This window comes from Lycium ferocissimum, chromosome 7 (assembly GCF_029784015.1).
Source record: "Lycium ferocissimum isolate CSIRO_LF1 chromosome 7, AGI_CSIRO_Lferr_CH_V1, whole genome shotgun sequence".
Classification (NCBI taxonomy): Eukaryota; Viridiplantae; Streptophyta; class Magnoliopsida; order Solanales; family Solanaceae; genus Lycium; species Lycium ferocissimum.
In genome coordinates this window covers 36,596,254-36,613,673 of record NC_081348.1, presented here as the reverse complement: position 1 = coordinate 36,613,673, position 17,420 = coordinate 36,596,254, and the positions used below count along the sequence as shown (strand labels likewise).

At 33.3% G+C, this 17,420-nt stretch overlaps 1 protein-coding gene and 1 pseudogene across 1 annotated transcript; one reads left to right on the top strand and one right to left on the bottom strand.

Moving 5' to 3' along the window:
• Positions 1-237: 237 nt before the first annotated feature.
• Positions 238-1,817, top strand: LOC132062793 (putative UDP-rhamnose:rhamnosyltransferase 1; annotated as a pseudogene).
• Positions 1,818-2,971: 1,154 nt separating this feature from the next.
• On the bottom strand, positions 2,972-5,553 carry LOC132064732 (fructose-1,6-bisphosphatase, chloroplastic). The gene is made up of 3 exons (XM_059457828.1): positions 5,095-5,553; positions 3,894-4,290; positions 2,972-3,605 (listed from the first exon to the last, which is right to left on the bottom strand). Exons 1-3 carry the CDS (start codon positions 5,536-5,538, stop codon positions 3,205-3,207), a joined length of 1,242 nt encoding a protein of 413 aa, XP_059313811.1. The 5' UTR covers positions 5,539-5,553; the 3' UTR covers positions 2,972-3,204.
• Between the last annotated feature and the right edge of the window lie 11,867 nt (positions 5,554-17,420).

Genomic DNA, 17,420 nt, shown 5'->3' with positions numbered 1-17,420 from the left:
CTTTAGCAACAAAAAAAAAGTTCGTCATGTTGTTACACTAGTTTTAAAAGTTCATGCAACAATTTTTTTTTTTGTTGCCAAAAGATTTTTGCAACAATAATCAATGGTAAAACAAAATTTTTTTGTTGCCATGATATATTTTTTCTTGTAGTGATTTAAAGGTTAAGTGAAGGGCATTATCCTATTAGGTGCCAAAGATTAATATCACGTTATCAGCTTTGCACCTTTACCATCGCCATGGCCGCCAAGAACTACCATGTGATGATGTTTCCATGGTTAGCCTTTGGCCATATGCTACCTTTCCTCAATCTATCGAGGAAATTGGCAGCAAAACCTGCTAAGGTTGCCCCCTGTTCCTCCAAGTTTAGCGGAGAGATTAAAGCTGCTGGAGATCCCATTACCATCAGTAGATGGCCTGCCAGAGAATTGTGAGGCCACAGTTAATCTTCAACCAGACGAAATACAGTACTTGTAAAAGGCATATGACAAACTAGCATCATCTTTTGAGGAGTTGCTGCATGAGAATTTGCCGGATTTGATACTCATGGATTTGCTCCATTCTGGATACCTGAAATTGCTGATAGATATGGTGTGTCCACTGCGTTCTTTAGTGTATACACAGCCTCAACATTAGCTTACCTGGGACCACCTGTTGAACTTAAAAGTGGGACCATACGTACCCTCCCTGAACATTTTGTACACCCTCCACCTTGGTTCCAATTCCTTTCTCTGGTAGCCCATAGGCCTGATTATGCACCAATAATGTTGCACAACACTCACTGTCCTGATGCATCTGGTGCATCCAGCCAAAGTATAGCCAAAATTGTGGAGGGATGTAAATTTGTTGTAGTGAGAAGTTGCAATGAGTTTGAAGGGAAATATGTAAATCTAATTGAGGATCCCTATCAGAGACCAGTTTTACCTATTGCCGTACTCCCACCAGCATTGGATACCGGGACCCACCAAGATACGGATTCCGGATGGTCGCATATTTTCAGATGGCTGGATAAACAAAAACAAAGTCAGTGGTATTTGTTGGCTTTGGGAGTGAGTATAAGATGCCTATTAACCAAATCCATGAGTTAGCTTGTGCACTTGAACATTGCGAGCTACCTTCCCCATGGATTTTGAGGAAACCAGAAGGGGTAGAGTATCAAGAAATATTACCTACAGGGTTTCTCTCTCGAGTTTCAAATCAGGGCAGTTGGTTGGGCACCTCAACAGGATATACTAGCTCATCCTTCTGTAGAAGGATGCCTTTTCCATTCTGGTTGGGGTACCATTATTGAAGCTCTTAGCTTCGGACACCGTCTGATTCTTGTTCCCATGGTTGCTGAACAAGGACTCAATGCAAAACTGTTAGTGGAAAAAGAGATAGGACAAGTGGTTCCAAGGAATGAAGATGGTTCCTTCTGCAAGGACATGTTAGCCAATTCAATAAGATTGGTGATGAATACTGAAGAGGGAGAAAAACTGAGGTTAAGAGCAGCTCAAGTAAAGATGATTTTTAGTGACCACAGGCTTCATGATAGTTACATAGATCAGTTCATTCAGCACATCAAAAGGCTAGAGTTTCAGAAGGGTAGTGAAAAGTAATTTTGAATTTTTATTTAAGCAAAAGATCCAATGTACTATTGTGCGTGTTCAGCACTTTCAGTAAAGAACAGATTGATTGCACATAACATTGTGACGAGCAAACCCGAGGATGAAAAATCAGTATATGCTTAGTCCTGTTTAGTTCATGTGCGCATAGAAGTGGCTTTACTTCATTTGGAATTTTCCTGAATAACAAGTTGAATAGGCTGACGTACCTCTGCTTCAAACATTAGAATTACTGGCAACAAACTACATTCGTCGATGTTTAGTGCAAATGAAACATCATTTTACATCAAAGGTACTGGATACTGAATGGGTGATACTATTATTAGTAGCTTGCTTAGTTTTTCCTTTAAAAATTAAAACAGGTCTTTGGATGCTAAACCCATCATCTGATGATTAATACAAGGTAGCATTCAACACCAGTTACCATTCCTTGAGTTGTCACAAAACTAAGAAGCAAAGTGTGCGGGAATCACCTTCATTTCCGAATTTGTGAGTCCAGCACGTCGATAGATTATTCATTTGCACACTTTGAGCATTTACTAAAATGAAGAATGAGAACCAGCTTCTAGTCCATAATGACTGGCATAACGACCACAAAGGTTCAGCGGTGAGAAGGTAGCAATCTTGAATAACATTGGTGATGAATACACAAGGAGAATGACCGAGATTGAAGGTTAATTCAACGTGAAAATCTCAGCAAAGTCATGACAAATACAAAAACCATGCATGACACCCTTAACTCTCACTACAATATAGGAGTCGAAATTTCAAGTAGCACATCGTGCAACATTCTGATGACATAATGAGCTCAATAGAACCAATGGATAAGCATTACAAGTAATATAGCAGGCTAGGGAGTACAACCAAGCTTATACATTCTGAATAGCTGAAGCACCAGAATTCACAACAGCACCATGTTTTTAAAGGAAGTTCTACATTAAGCTAATATGGACAGAGAACAAACGAGATGAAGTTTAACTATGGCAAAACTACCTCCAAATGATTGATAAAAAGCTACTCATATGAAACGAAGAGTGGAAGAGAAGATAAAGACCCGTGTTTGCTTTAAATGCAAAACAATCACTACGAAAAGCTTAGATCGTGAGCTGTTTCAGAAACAGAAGGTCAACCACAGTCATGTTTCATAATCAAAGCTTTCCCATTGAGAAGTAGAAAAGATAAAGAACCAAGAAGCTAAAAGGATTAACAAGATAGAAATTGTTTTAACAATGACATCTTATAATCTTAGCAATGGATTAGAGACTTTGAGAATGCACTAATATCTAACTCACGGGTAATTGTCAGTCATGACAATAAACTCAAAGTCCCATGTTAAGCATATGATACACTTTCAAATGAAGACAGCCAATTAATTAAAACAAAATTTACAGTAAACTTCTTGAAAAGTTTAAGGTGCTCCAAAAGATACATGAAGTTCATCATGACAACTGCCAAGACTAGTTAACGAAATCACACGTTTACTCTAGTGAACAGCATATTTACTAAGCTATGAACTGCCTCAGGTAAAACTTTACATGTAAAGGAGAGATGAGCTGAAAAATCTAAGGATAAGTCCGAAATGCGTAAAAGAGGACCAAGGCATTAAACATCGTAACCAGGGTTTACTTTCTGCTGAACATTCCCATAGCTCTGTAATTCTTCTATATCCTCTGGACTACCCAAAAACAGAGGAAGTCTTTGGTGTAGCTTGACAGGCTGAATAGATAAAATTCTGTGTTTACCATCTGAACCACTACCTCCAGCCTTTTCAACTAAGAAACTCAGGGGATTTGCTTCATAAACAAGACGAAGGTGGTCCCTTGGATTCATTGCCACCCCACCATATAAAAGAGTCCGATGAAAATCAGCCACAAGAGAACATATATATCGGGCTGAATACTTCTTAGGATGCTTCCCCTTCCCTTGTCTTATGGTGTCAATATACTGTCTTAAACCTTCAGGCCAGTCGAAATACCGAGCATCATTAACTGAATAAATTTGCCCTGCCATAAGTTGGTAATGATGTAATTATCAGTTCAGAATATAATAGAGATAATTACATTCCAATGCCTTCGGTGATCTAATTTACAAAATAGCGCAAATGTATATGTTTTGTATATTAAATATAAATATACATATAATATACGTACTGTATACACATGATATACATATGATATACATTGTCAGTGTACAGATTTTGTATATTCTGGATAGCGCCAGTAATTAATTTTGGCCTACCCCTATACATTATGAAATGGATATGGAGGACGGAAATTAGGAAATAGCAATACCTCGAGGAGGAATGCTTATGTTAGGATGTGTCATGAGGAAATCTCCGGTTGTATGATCCAATGTAAATGCATGCGTTCCAGAACCAAAACTGGCACAGAGTATTGTGGCTGACGAATAGAGAACATAAGCTGCAGCAACAAGCTTTGCTCCGCTCTGAAGGCAGTTTACCAAAGCCTTTTCCTCCACTGGCAGATGATCAATCTCCACAAGACGTTTGTAAATCCCAAATATCGTCCCTGTAGGTATTGAGGCATCAATATTTCTGGAACCATCTAAAGGATCCATGACTACCACAAATGGGCCATCATCAGTTATCCACACAGGACCCTCATCTTCTTCTGAAGCCATTACAGCAACTTTTCCCGAATTTCTAAGAGACGACAATATAATCTCATTCTGAACAAAATACAAAAAAAAAAACACAGTAAGAGAAAAGCTTTAGAAGATGAGACTATTCTTGGTTGCATAAAGAGTAGAGAAGACACAAGGATCAGAGGTCTCAAACGAAATTGTGGATTGGGAATTAGAAATTCTACAGCTCTTATTGCAGTACAATCTCTACTTCCTAATTCATTAATAGAAGATCCCACAAACAGAAGAAAAAACATACAAAAGAAAAAGGAGAAAAAATCAGAATTACATGCAACCTATTGCCAGTAAGTGAATAACATCAATTAATCAATAATTTCTCAATCCCAAACTAGTTGGAGTCAAGCTATATGAAATTCTCTATCCATTCCACCAATGGCGGATCAGAAATTTATATAAGGTGATTTTTTTTTTTTAATAAAAAGTTGTAATTTGAACATATGATGTAAAGCAATTTTGAACTCCTTTACCACTATACTTGAATTTTTCTTCATGTCAAGGGGATTCAACACCTTGCATAGAACCAAAAAAGATCATTTTACTCTATTTTCACAGTGTAATTTTCCTACGAAGGGAGACACTACTCAGTTCCGCCATTATTTTTCCACTCTATTGGGTCTCTATACATTGCACTATGTCAGGTCTATTTCATTCCAATACAAGATAATTTACCTTTTTTTAAGGAAACACTCAGATTCTTTAAAACTACTGTATATTATTTCATATAATAAAATCACACATAAAAAATCCCATAGACAAAAATTTACAGAAAAGAAACATCAAGAATATATGGTGACATTCAAAGAACCGAAATAAAGAAAGGTTACACACCGAGACAATATCAAGAGGCTTAGGCTTATCTCTATCAGAATCACTCCCAATATTTCCAACACCAACATTCTTGGTAAGGCTAGAATTAAAAGGAGAAGCAACAAGAGCTGCAATTTTCTTGCAGGCATATTCTAAGTGACCAAACAACACTACCAAATCATCACCCACATCAACCCCTCCTTTACCCATGTACTCCATCAGTGTACAAAACCCACTGTTTATAGAATCTGCTGAAGCATTTTTACTGTCAATTGCCATCGGTGAATTAACCCTCAAGTTAAATGGAGTAGAAGTCATGTTTTCAGTAAGGAAAGGTACAAGATTGTATTTTTGAGGGAAAATTGAAGGATTTGGTGAGGAAAGTTGGGTTCTTGGTGGAAATTTTAGGGAAGAAATGGTTGATGATAGCATCTCTATGCTTTGTGGCAGATAATAGCAGCTCATTCATATATGACTATTTAAGTCACTTTTTTGGTATAGAATAAACATAATTGTCTTTTTTTTTTTTTTTTTTTTAATTTTAATTTCATCATTTATCCGCACTTCTATTTTCGTTTTTGTTCCTTTTTTTAGGTAAAAATTCGATTTGCTTTTTCTTCTGACTTGAGGGTCAAAAACACAACATACGATTTGAAATCATGAGATAAAATCAGCGTTTAGACATGCATTTCATCTCATGATTTTAAAATTTTTAAATATAAAATTTAACTTATAAGTTTATATTTTATAAAAAAACCCATAAGTTGGTAGATATTTTTAACAATTACTCCCACCAATCATTTACCAACCTTTATTTATGTCTATCATGTGGTCTCGTATTATGGATCTTAATACGCTTATGGTCTCGTATTATGGATCTTAGTATGTCTATCATGTGGTCTCGTTTGTTCTTTATTTATGGTCTCGTATTATGGATCTTAATGGAGTTATTTTTGTCTTCTCATCCTAAAAGAATGATATATTTTTTTTTTATTTAGAGTGAGGTAATACTTTTTTTATTTTTTTGTTATCCACCAATATTTGGTATCCTTTTTTGAGGACTAACCAAAATTTGCGCCGAAAATTTTGATTTGAAGATAATTTTTTTTTTATGGTTCTTTATATGTTTTTAAATATAATTTTTTTTATTTTAATTAATTTCAAATATGTACATTTTAATTCAAGAAATTTAAGGAATTGATTTTCGAATTCACATAAAAAAAATTGATGTTTGGCCTTATACTTTAGACCTAATCATTCGTTCTGGCCATAACAGCATTGAATTAATTCCCATGCCATAAGGTTGTTATTGCTGATAAGAGACTCAAAATTTGGGTTTTCTGATTGTTTGAACTTACAAATTCACGCGTTGTTCTGTCTTTTACTGTCTTGCAACTATTCTTTTTTAAAAATTAAAATAATAAAGTAGACAATTAGAATGATACAAAAGGATTTCTTTTTTCAGAACAGGTATAAATTTAAATATGTTAATCGTCTTAAAAGAATGGTTTTACATGAATCAAACGGTAATAATTTGTTGTAATGCTTTACTAATCGACTGGACATTATAACACCAGACAACAAAAGATAGTAATATTAGTTTAGGAATGAAATTAATTATGTTTTCGGCCATATATTCATACTCTTCAAATCTCCATGGGAACATAAAAATGTTTAGTTAACGAAAACATAAAGATCGCAGACAAAGTTGTAGAAATATCATAGTATTACAATTTAACAGTCCTAATTTTTACTTTAGTTTCTTCTTTTCCAATTTAACATTGTGATTTTAGATTAGATAAAATTGCAATTTCATGTTTTACAGAACTATTTTATCCCGAAATACTTATTCCTTTTCTTTTGCTTAGCTTTGTTTTATTGAAATTTTGTCTGACTTTTATAGTTTTGAAGAGTTAAATTATATCTTCAATTCAATGTACAAAACTTAAACTCAGCATTCTTAAAAGTATAGTAACTCAAGAAGTGTTCTACCAAAAAAAAAAAAAAAAAAAAACCATAATTAAACTCACTTATAATTTGGAAAAAAGAACTCATATATGATAACTTAGGAATATCAAAGTTCCATATCATCGAGTATGCATTTGGAAGGTCAACCCTCTCCACCACTTTAATTTAGGTTCGTCGACAACCAAATATCCTTTCTCCACAAAGATGTCAACATAAATCAAATGACTCCAGGAGTCTTCACCTCAAATAGACATGTACTAAAATATGGTAGCATATTCGAGATGGTATCGGGAAGTCAGGGCATCCAGGTATTATTTGCAAAACTATAAAATCTTATATCGATAAATCAAGACCAAATCACTTTATAGTATAATCAGAATTTGAGTTCTTGAGCCAAAAGATGACTCATATATTCTTTTATTTTGTCTAGTAACAATTTTCAATACTTTAATACTCTTATTTGTAATGACAATAAATAGGAACATATGTAACGTAACTATAAATAAGATTACCTAATATTCGGTAGGGGATAACCTACAAGACACGTTCATAGTAACAAGTTAATTGAATATTGAAATTCACCAACAACTTAATTATCCCTACGGCAACAATGGCTAATCACTAGAGTAAATTTCTCAAACGGTCACTCAACTACGTGGAATTATTTAGAAAAAGTCACTTAACTTAATTTTGTATCAATAAAGTCACTCAACTATGTAGAATTATTTAGTAAAGTCACTTAACTTAGTTTTGTATCAATATAGTCACTCTAGTTGGATTTGTCACTTCCAGTCATCAAAAAAATCTAACATGGCAAAATAAGCTGATATTTATGCCATGTTGATCTGGAGTCTGCACCCCATACTAAATAATACAATATCATTTAGACATGGATCCCGCACTATATAAAAAAATATCAAAATAAGAGTGACCAGGGTGCTTTGGCCCCACGATGCCATGAGCATACAAGCTAAAGGTGGTGAATAAATTGATGTGTTTCCCTTCCCTTCCTTTCCTTGGACCAAACATAGTGTTGAGACCCATGTTCCTTTTGGCAGTCACTTATATTAATGAAACAGAGTTCTATGATTATCCTTCCAAGGGATGTACTTCAGTGCAGAGCATACAATGATACAAAAATATGATGAATTTGGTGCGCTAGCTAGTATCACTAGCTGAATGATCAAGGTTGTTATCTGTGTACTGGAGGACTAACCTGCTTAGATTGACTACTAAAGAAGTTAAATGCATGAATACCCCATGAATAGGCTGTCCAAAACACTTCATAATAGTTTGTATGGTTTTCTAGTTTGAACTGTGGCACTGTCACCAAGTTGGTAGTTGATTCCCCAACTAAAGTACTTTGTAAGAGAAAATCCAAAAGATGAATGACTTTATTAATACAAAAAATAACTTAAGTAACTTTACTAAATAATTCCACATAGTTGAGTGACTTTATCGATACCCAAACTAAGTTAAGTGACTTTACTAAATACTTCCACATAGTTGAGTGACCGTTTGAGAAATTTACTTGTAATTACTGGCAAGTCTCTCCGCATCGTGAAAAGGGCAATATTTATTAGAACAGATGTTGTTTGTCGTCTCCATGTGGGGAAGTGGAACAAGGCTCTCCTTGTAATAGATGATTGACGAGTAGTAGAAGTGACAGTCAATATCAACTGGAAAATCTTTAATTTGATTGGTGCGGGCACCGTACAAACCCATTCTTACTGGTGCGCCGTCCGTTCTAGCGAAAACCAATTCACCATTAAACCAAAAACCGATCGGATGCAGGTTGAAATATGCTTCGAATGTGTATTGCTTAACCCAAACTTTCTGAAGCACCTCCATAGTCACTGAGAGCCCAAACTTGAGATGACAGATAACCTGTCCAAGAATATGAGGTACCAAAATTAGCTAGTGTACTTTCATTCAATAGTGCAAGCTTCCGGTGGTACCGTTTATACTCCCCTGGTTTTTCATCATTAAATGGTGTAGATATCTCTAGAAATTTGTCCTCGACCATATCGAAGGCAATTACAATATTCGGTCCTCCTCCGATTTTATGCTCTAACCAATGAACAGCTTCGTTTGCATTCAAACAACGCCCATATTGGGTGATCTTATACGGAAAATCCGTCTCCATTATCTTTGCGGGGATACTAAGACCATCATCATTCCACGTGGTGATTTTAATAGACGCGGTATTGTTAGAGTAGATAATGACCCTAACCAACTTGTACTATATCGCAATAAATGCGCGTAACATTCTTTATGCCTGATCCTCCAATGCCATGGAAAATCCTGAACTCCCTTGTAGCAATGTTCCACACCACCGCTGATAGAGGGCACCAAGCATACCATCCCTCTACAAACGGCTGCCACATAAATGTTAGATCTTTTAGGAAGAGTAGGAGGAGGTAAAAGTAAATCGGTAATAATTCCATCTTCGGACACTGAGACGCTGTTATATGATCTTATCCCACTGTCATCGTCACTTTCGTAGAAACATATTAAGCTTGGCTCGATCCTGATGCATGTTGATGAAGCGGCGGGAGAGGATTAAGTCACGCCAGGACCAACATACGCTTTTAAAACGCAAAAGCGACTTGACAGGTAATGCTAAGAGAATAGCCATTACAGAGTCTGCTGGAACAATAACTTTGCTACATCGGTTCATGGCTTCAAATATATCTTCAAAACTATCCTTCTCTTGTCTATCCCCTGCATTAGAGTTGAATTAATTTACCTAGAAATAAAACCAACCCCACCCCAATCCATCAAATCTTATTTAAGTCGACTGCTATTAATTAATGAAATCAATATGCAAAAAAAATTTAAAGGATCAAATGATTAAAGAAATGGTAAAGACTAGCAAGATGCAATGCTTCTTATAAACTTATTTTCCGCCCACAGTCCCCATCTCAAATGGCTAGCTTGGATCAATGGTAAGCAAGTAGTTAAAAAGAATCTTTAGCACAAGCCTTGAATCAAAATACAAAAATTACTTGGACACTGAAAACATAATCTAGTAAATACATTACAAGGAGTTTATATGTAAAATATCACAACCTTTTCCCCCTCGAGTCATCAATCACCTAAGAATCTAAAGACAAGAGTTTAAGATCATCTTAATTACAAAATAATAATCTTTTCTTTTGTACGAGGACATCAGGACATGGTGCACCACAAATGTACAGTTTGGGCATTAGAGTTTGTAGATTGTACCTACGAAGATTATAGACATGCATGTTCCTCAATCTGAATTATGTGTTACTTAATTTTTATTTTTTATTTTTTATTTAGTAGTGAAAAATAGCAGAGAAGTATAATTCAAATGTATGATATGGATTCTAAACTAGGATCTAGAAGTGAGAGGCCTTCCAGACTAAGATCTAACTCGCTTATCACTTTCACCATCACTCAGTTATTGAGATTGCAGTTAAAAAGAAATACAAATAATGAAGATAACTGAAAGGATATATGTTGTCTCTTTGAACACTGTGATGTTAACATCTCTTTGTTAAGATGGATCAAACCACCACTTCTTTTTGTAAAATTAATAGTGATGGTTCAATATGCATGCATTAGTGGAGTATGTGTACATATACACTCTCTTTACCACTCTGTCAAGACAAGTTAAAGGCCTTTTAAATCTGGATAGATGACCGGGCTTACTACTTAGATGCTTTCGGCAGTTATCCGCTCCGCACTTAGCTACACAGCGTTTACCGTGGGCACGATAACTGGTACACCAGAGGTGCGTCCTGTTACCTGGATCTCAGGTCAAGAAGAGAAGGGCAAGTGTGTTGGTCTTTGAACTGTAAACACTTATCCAGCACTATTTATACCAAACCAGTGCAATTTATCATAGTTTAGTGACTTAATAAAGCGAGAATATATATCTACAGTAATTACCATAGTTAAGTGATAGTTATATATGTATGTTCCAATACATATCATGCATTCATTGATTTGGTATAAACATCCAGCAGAGGTAATTAAGTTTTTATCCGTCATTGAACCACTTTGAACTATCAGCTTTATTGCCACTAATATTTTGTATTTTTGGTGGTTAACACTACATTGTATTAGACCAAAATGACCTATAACCTGATTTGCAGGTTATCGTCTTGTTCAAGAAGGTGTCCCTCCTTCTTCATAGTGCTTTGCGCAACAACAGAGAAATAAAAACGTGACTCGGAACTTTAACCAAAAAAAAGAATCAGGTCATAGTAGTGCTATGTACATAATAACTAACAAAATTGAAATAATAGAACAAGACTAATGCAGGATAAAAGAGAAAAGAAAAGGTCACAGCAAAACCTGAAGGGACCAAGCATATTCCAAAAAAAAAACTAACCATTCGATATTTAGTACCCACTGTCCCGACTAATTATGTCTTTGTGCCACATAAGGAATTTCACAAATTCAAGACATCTAAACTCTGATTAAGGGCGAAGAGATCTCATCAATTATATCACGTCACTTGGTGATTATTCCAACAAAAAATAACTTACGTGAGTTGAAAACTGGGCTGCATATTCCAGCAGTCGTGCTCATGGCTTTGATTCTGTTCTTTTGGTCCTCAATGTCGTACCGTTACATTAATTCAGGAGTGCAGTTAGAAAGCCCTATTAAGGAACTTTTTATCTTCTATCAGTATTCCTTTTACCTTCCAATATTAGATCTCCTATTTGACTATTTACCATTTCTTCTAATTAATACTCCCACTTTTATTTAATTATATTTAGTAGCTAATTAATTTTTCTAAATTACAAATGGAAAATAATTGAGGTTTTGAGACTTTTTCTTTGGTCCAAAATAAGTGAGTTGTTCAAAGACCAATAGTTTATTAATTAAATCCTCTCAAAGTTACCCTTCTTTTAGATAGTTCTAAATCTCAACACTCACTATTTCAATCTTTAAAGTTTAGGTAAAGACATAGGGTAATTTAGTAAAATGTCTATTTAACTAATGTCATTATTAGATTTCGATTACATTAAAAAAAAAATCAACTGTCACATTCCAAAAATTCAATTATATTGGCTCCAATGGCTAAAATCAAGGATCTTTTTTTTTTTTTTTTTTTACCTTGTTCTCATGTATTTGTTGGCAACAAATACACGCGAAAACATACACTATTTTACGAAAATGTAGCTTCCATTTGAAAGTTGATTTTTTAATACTCCCTCTTTAAAGAAAATAATTGAGGTGAATAAAATAAGTGAGTTGTTCGCTACTCCTACAGCCCCATATTAGTTACTACTATCACTTTAGCTCAAAAATGTTATCCTAATAATTGTCACTTTAGAAATTCAAAACTAAAATTGATTTATGTTTCCAACTATAGTTCTCTATATGGAAGAAAAGCCTAAATTAGAAAGAAAAAAAAAGTACTACCTAGTAACGTATATGGTTATTTGTTGTCCTTAATGGTAAAAAAATACAAGTCATTTTCATAAGGTATTTAATAGTCATGTTGACTTTTTTTTTTTTAATTTATTTAAGAGAAGCAATTAGCTTAATTGTTATTCAAATGGTTAATGAGTACATCATGAATCAAAGATGCGGATGCTCAATCCACTCCCTAGCATCACACATAGAACCTACAAAACCCTAGGTAACATGTGGACGCACTGATTCGATGACCGTTCAACAAAAGACAAATATATATATGTAAAGTCATACATGAGCGCTTTACAATCTTCACAATAATATCAAAATAAGAATTGCTGCTCTCAAGTTTTTCCAATGCTTGCTTGACATTAATAAAAAGGGTATCCAAATTTACTGGTCTAACACATTCAACAATGTTTTATAAATTTACCATCGCTTCACTATCAAAATGCGGATATCATATTGTTGGTAACGAGGCTCGAATTTGCCCTTGAATTTAATGGAGCTCCAACTATATATACCGGCTAGCTTTGAAACCAATTAAATGTTGACATAATGGAAATCTCTACGTCAAATATTTCAGGAAAAGGTTTAACCCATTTACTTTTGATTATGTTTTAGGAGCCGTTTGGAAATTCTTTGAAATCATGATATGAGATCAGTGATTTAAATTATGATGATGATTTGAAGTTTTTTTTGGACATGCAGTTTGAATTTCTTAAATCGTATTTTTTCTCATAGACATAAAAATCTCACAAGTTGTGAAAATCATCAAAACTTTCTCAATTCTTATACAATCTTACCAAATGAGCAAATCATATTTCATAACAAAATTAATACACTACTAGAAGACTTTTCTAAAAAATACAACATCAAGTGATCGTACTTTAGTTCAATAAAAAGATATATTGAACATGAGTTGTATAAGTAAATGCTGTTGGTAAATGGATGGCAAGAGTAAATTTGTTATAAATATACTACCAACTTGCATATCTCTTAATATTTGATATAAATGGCAGGTATTTACATCTATCAACTTATGGGTTTTTAATTATTTTTTTTTTTTTACAAAATATAAACTTATGGGTCAAATTTTATATTTAAAAATTTTGAAATCATGATTTGGAATCTCAAATCAAGCCTTTTTGGATGATTTGGGATTTCAAATCATGATAGAAAGTTGAAGTTGAAATTTTGTGCAAATTACATAAACAAACACTGATTTAAGATTATAATATGAAATCATGATTTCACACCGCATGGCCAAACGCCTACTTAGAGTTATTCTTGAATCTAAACTTACTTCTACTTTAGAACACTAAAAAATAGAAAAATATGTGTGAAGTAGCTAGGAGCCAAAGACTGATAATAATATAGCTAAAATAGTTAACCGCGCTATTTGGAGTTTTAAGGGTCAAGCTATATGAAATTCTCTGTCCATTCTACTCTGTTGGGTCACTATGCATTGCACTATGCCATGCCCATTTCATTTTTTTAGTACTCTGTAACAACTATGAATATTACCACTCATGACAAAAAAGAATAACAAATTAAAGGGCACCTAGTTCCAAAATCACCTTCTAGAAAGGGTGTTTGTGAAATCCAGACCCCAAATCAGACCAGTTATACAGTAAAAGTTGCAATAGACCTCTACATCTATGTATCTTTCTAGACATTTTCAGTGTGCTAATTCTCTCTACAGCTTCCTTCTTTATCTGTGTTACTACTAACTCACTATTTACAATTACTCCTCAAAACAGTCTCCAGTTCCTAGCTCTCTAGGTGTAGTGTATCATGGCACGCCAAATTAGAAAATACTGAAGTTTGTAGAAAAAAATACTGAATCTTTACAAAAGAAGATTGGAATGAAAGATGGTCATTTTTTAAAAAATTTGTGAGCGAAAAACACAAATGAAGGTAGCTAAAATTCCTCGGGAGTTTCCATGCTCATATAGTGGCCCTTGGCTAAGCAGTATTGCATCTGGATTACCATTTAACACCATGGAGGTTTGCATGTACCTTTAATTGAATGTTCTCAGAATATTCATATTAGTAAATAAAGTTTCTTATAATTAGATCCAAGTGAATGTATCACAAACACATAGCTAACATCTAAATAACATGATTTAACCCTTTCTAATATAAATAATAATATTACTATTAGATATTTGTTGTGTCTTAAATGTTTTTTATCTTGTAAAAATATTGACCTAGAAACAATAGATATAACGTTAGAGATACGTTGAATCTCAACCTGAAAATTAGAAGAAAGAAACAACATTGTAGTTAAGATGTCTATTGATAAATAAATATAAAAATACGATCAACATTGGGGTTTACCTTTCATTGTATGTAACTGTCATCAGGTTTACCAAACTTATAGCAAGAATGAATATCCACTTTAACATGAACTCTTTTGCCATTTCGGTACTCACCATGTCCGAATATTCCTTTAATGACTCCTTGGTACACTATACGAAGAACCTTTTCCAATCTCCTTCTTTTCATCAATGCACATTTTTATTACCATAATATTGAAAAGACACCATAAAGAGCACAAAAAGGTGATAAACCTCAAAATCACTCTTCAAGGAAAAATAAAAGAACTATACGAGAGCGCAAAAAGCTACGAAATCTCAAAAGACACAATAGGAGAGAGCAAAAAGTTGAAAAACCCTCAAAAACGGAAATAACAGACTATACACACACTCTCCATCAACCTACACTCCCTCTTTCCTAGGCTTTTTGTTTTTCGTGCTCAATGCTTGCTCAGTATATATATATATATAGGTGTGTTGAGGATGAGAGAGGGAGGTACAAAAAGTTTTATTCTAAGGCGTATTATAAATTGACATGTGGACTTATGGGCGCAACTTATTTAGCATTTCCTTCAACATTTTTCTCTCTTCCACCTTTTTTCTTTGTTATTGAGTAGTACAACATCTTTAGATTTACTAGTTTCAGCATACGTGAGTTGTACGTGTCAATAAATTGAAAATTCTATATAAATAGAACAGATTATCTAAAATAGCAACGAACGTCAAATTAGATGCAACATTTATTTAAATGGCAAAATATTGTTATTACAGTGACCCAAATGTTACATTTGATGCATCTTATGTAATATCTCTTTATAACTATAATTAGATTAAATTGTGTTCAAAGTAAAATCATAATATTTTTGTAAATATAAGGTTAAAAACATTTCTCATATTTTTTTATTTATAGTTATTCACAAACATGGACTTTACAAAATAATGTGATATTCATGTGCTATTATTTGTAGAGAGAAAAAAAGCCCTAAGCCTAAAATAAATGGAAAGTGATCAAAATTTGACCTCTACAAAATAATGTGTTCTATGCTTATTTACCTTTTACAAATATGTTATATTACATAATTTATATAAGGAAGAATTCCGTGCATAAAACCTAGTTGATTTTGAAGTCTTAAATATTAGAAAAATAAGAAAGGATTTAATGCTCAAACTTAGTTGATTTGGTTAAAACACCTAGATATTAGGAAAAATTAAACGAGAATTGTGTCGGTGTAGAATTTATTTTTAACATGGAAAGATCTGTACTTATGTTGTTTTATTCAAATAATTAAATGATTTATATAAGGTAGGATTTTAATTGTTGTTAAAGTTCTATATATTATGACTTTCCACATAGTTCAAATAAGGAAGGATTTAACATTATATTATTTCTTGGGAGTAAAATATATATAAATTCATACTATATATCTTATTGAATAAGAAAAAGTAATTTAAAATATTCATGTAAATCGAACAAATCAGGTTATTCTAATTTCATAACTCAGTGAAGGTATGCAATCTAATGACATGTCATATCTTAGAAAAACTTTACTAATGATGAGGAAAAATAAATTCATATACCGGAAAAAAGATTGATATTCAACATGGTTGTTGCTTAAACTACATAATAATGTCGTCTAATATCTTGAGAGAACATACATTTAACCAAAAAAAAAAAAAATCATGAAGACATATGCACAAAAGCATAAATCAAAATAGTGCATACCTTCAATCCAGATATTGATCAACCAAAATAGCTTCAGTCTTGACATATATAAAACCACGTTTTGAAATAAACACATAAATAATTTAAAGAAATTATGTAATATAAACTTCCTGAAAGTAGCGAAATCACCCGATGTGGACGTTAGATGAAGAATATATGATGATTCTTTATCTCACAATGAATGAGGAAAATATATTTTAGCAAAAGATTCTCTATTCGGTGTATTCACAAATTTTTCTGAACTCCAACTCGACCTCCATGTTGTCAGATAAAAGTTTCTGTTGAAATAAATAATACATTCACATTAAACAGTGATGAAGAGTAGAAAACAACAACTAATAAGGAGCAGTACTGCATCAATTCGTAAGCAATAGCAATCTTCTTAGTTTAGTAGGACTATTGTTCATGAATGTAAATAATGAAATTTTAAATTTTATTTCCTACAATAATTCTAGACTTGGACAAGACGTGTGCTCCTCCAAGAAATTAGTGCTAGAATATGATAGACACTACCCCTAATAGGATTCAAAAATTGGAGAAAAACTATCTAACCTAGGAAAGGATGAATACGAATTACGCTAGAAGGCGGTAGTATGCAAAGCACAATTTGAGTCCAAAAGCTATTTTTAGTTCCATTATCTGCCACTTTGGAAAATTGGGAATGGAAGCAATATTTATTGCTAACGATGTTTTTTGCATTGAAACAACGAATATATATGATGCTGTAATTTGTGCGAAATATCAAATTTTATAAGAAAAGATTTGTATAAGGTAAACTATTAATTTTAAGTCCTACATATTAGGACTTATACATGCTTCAAATAAAGAAAAATTTAATAACCCAATTTTAGTGGATTTTGGCAAAAAATATTTGCCAAAGTGAAAAATGACACCAAAAATAATGGTATTTTTAAATATATATATATATATATATACTT

Excerpts from the sequence above, each read along its gene's own strand:
- LOC132064732 (XM_059457828.1), bottom strand. The coding sequence starts at position 5,538 with ATGAGCTGCTATTATCTGCCACAAAGCATAGAGATGCTATCATCAACC. Across the intron at positions 4,291-5,094 it reads AGCCTCTTGATATTGTCTCG|AATGAGATTATATTGTCGTC; the intron begins GTGTGTAACCTT and ends TATTTTGTTCAG. Across the intron at positions 3,606-3,893 it reads CATAAGCATTCCTCCTCGAG|GGCAAATTTATTCAGTTAAT; the intron begins GTATTGCTATTT and ends AACTTATGGCAG.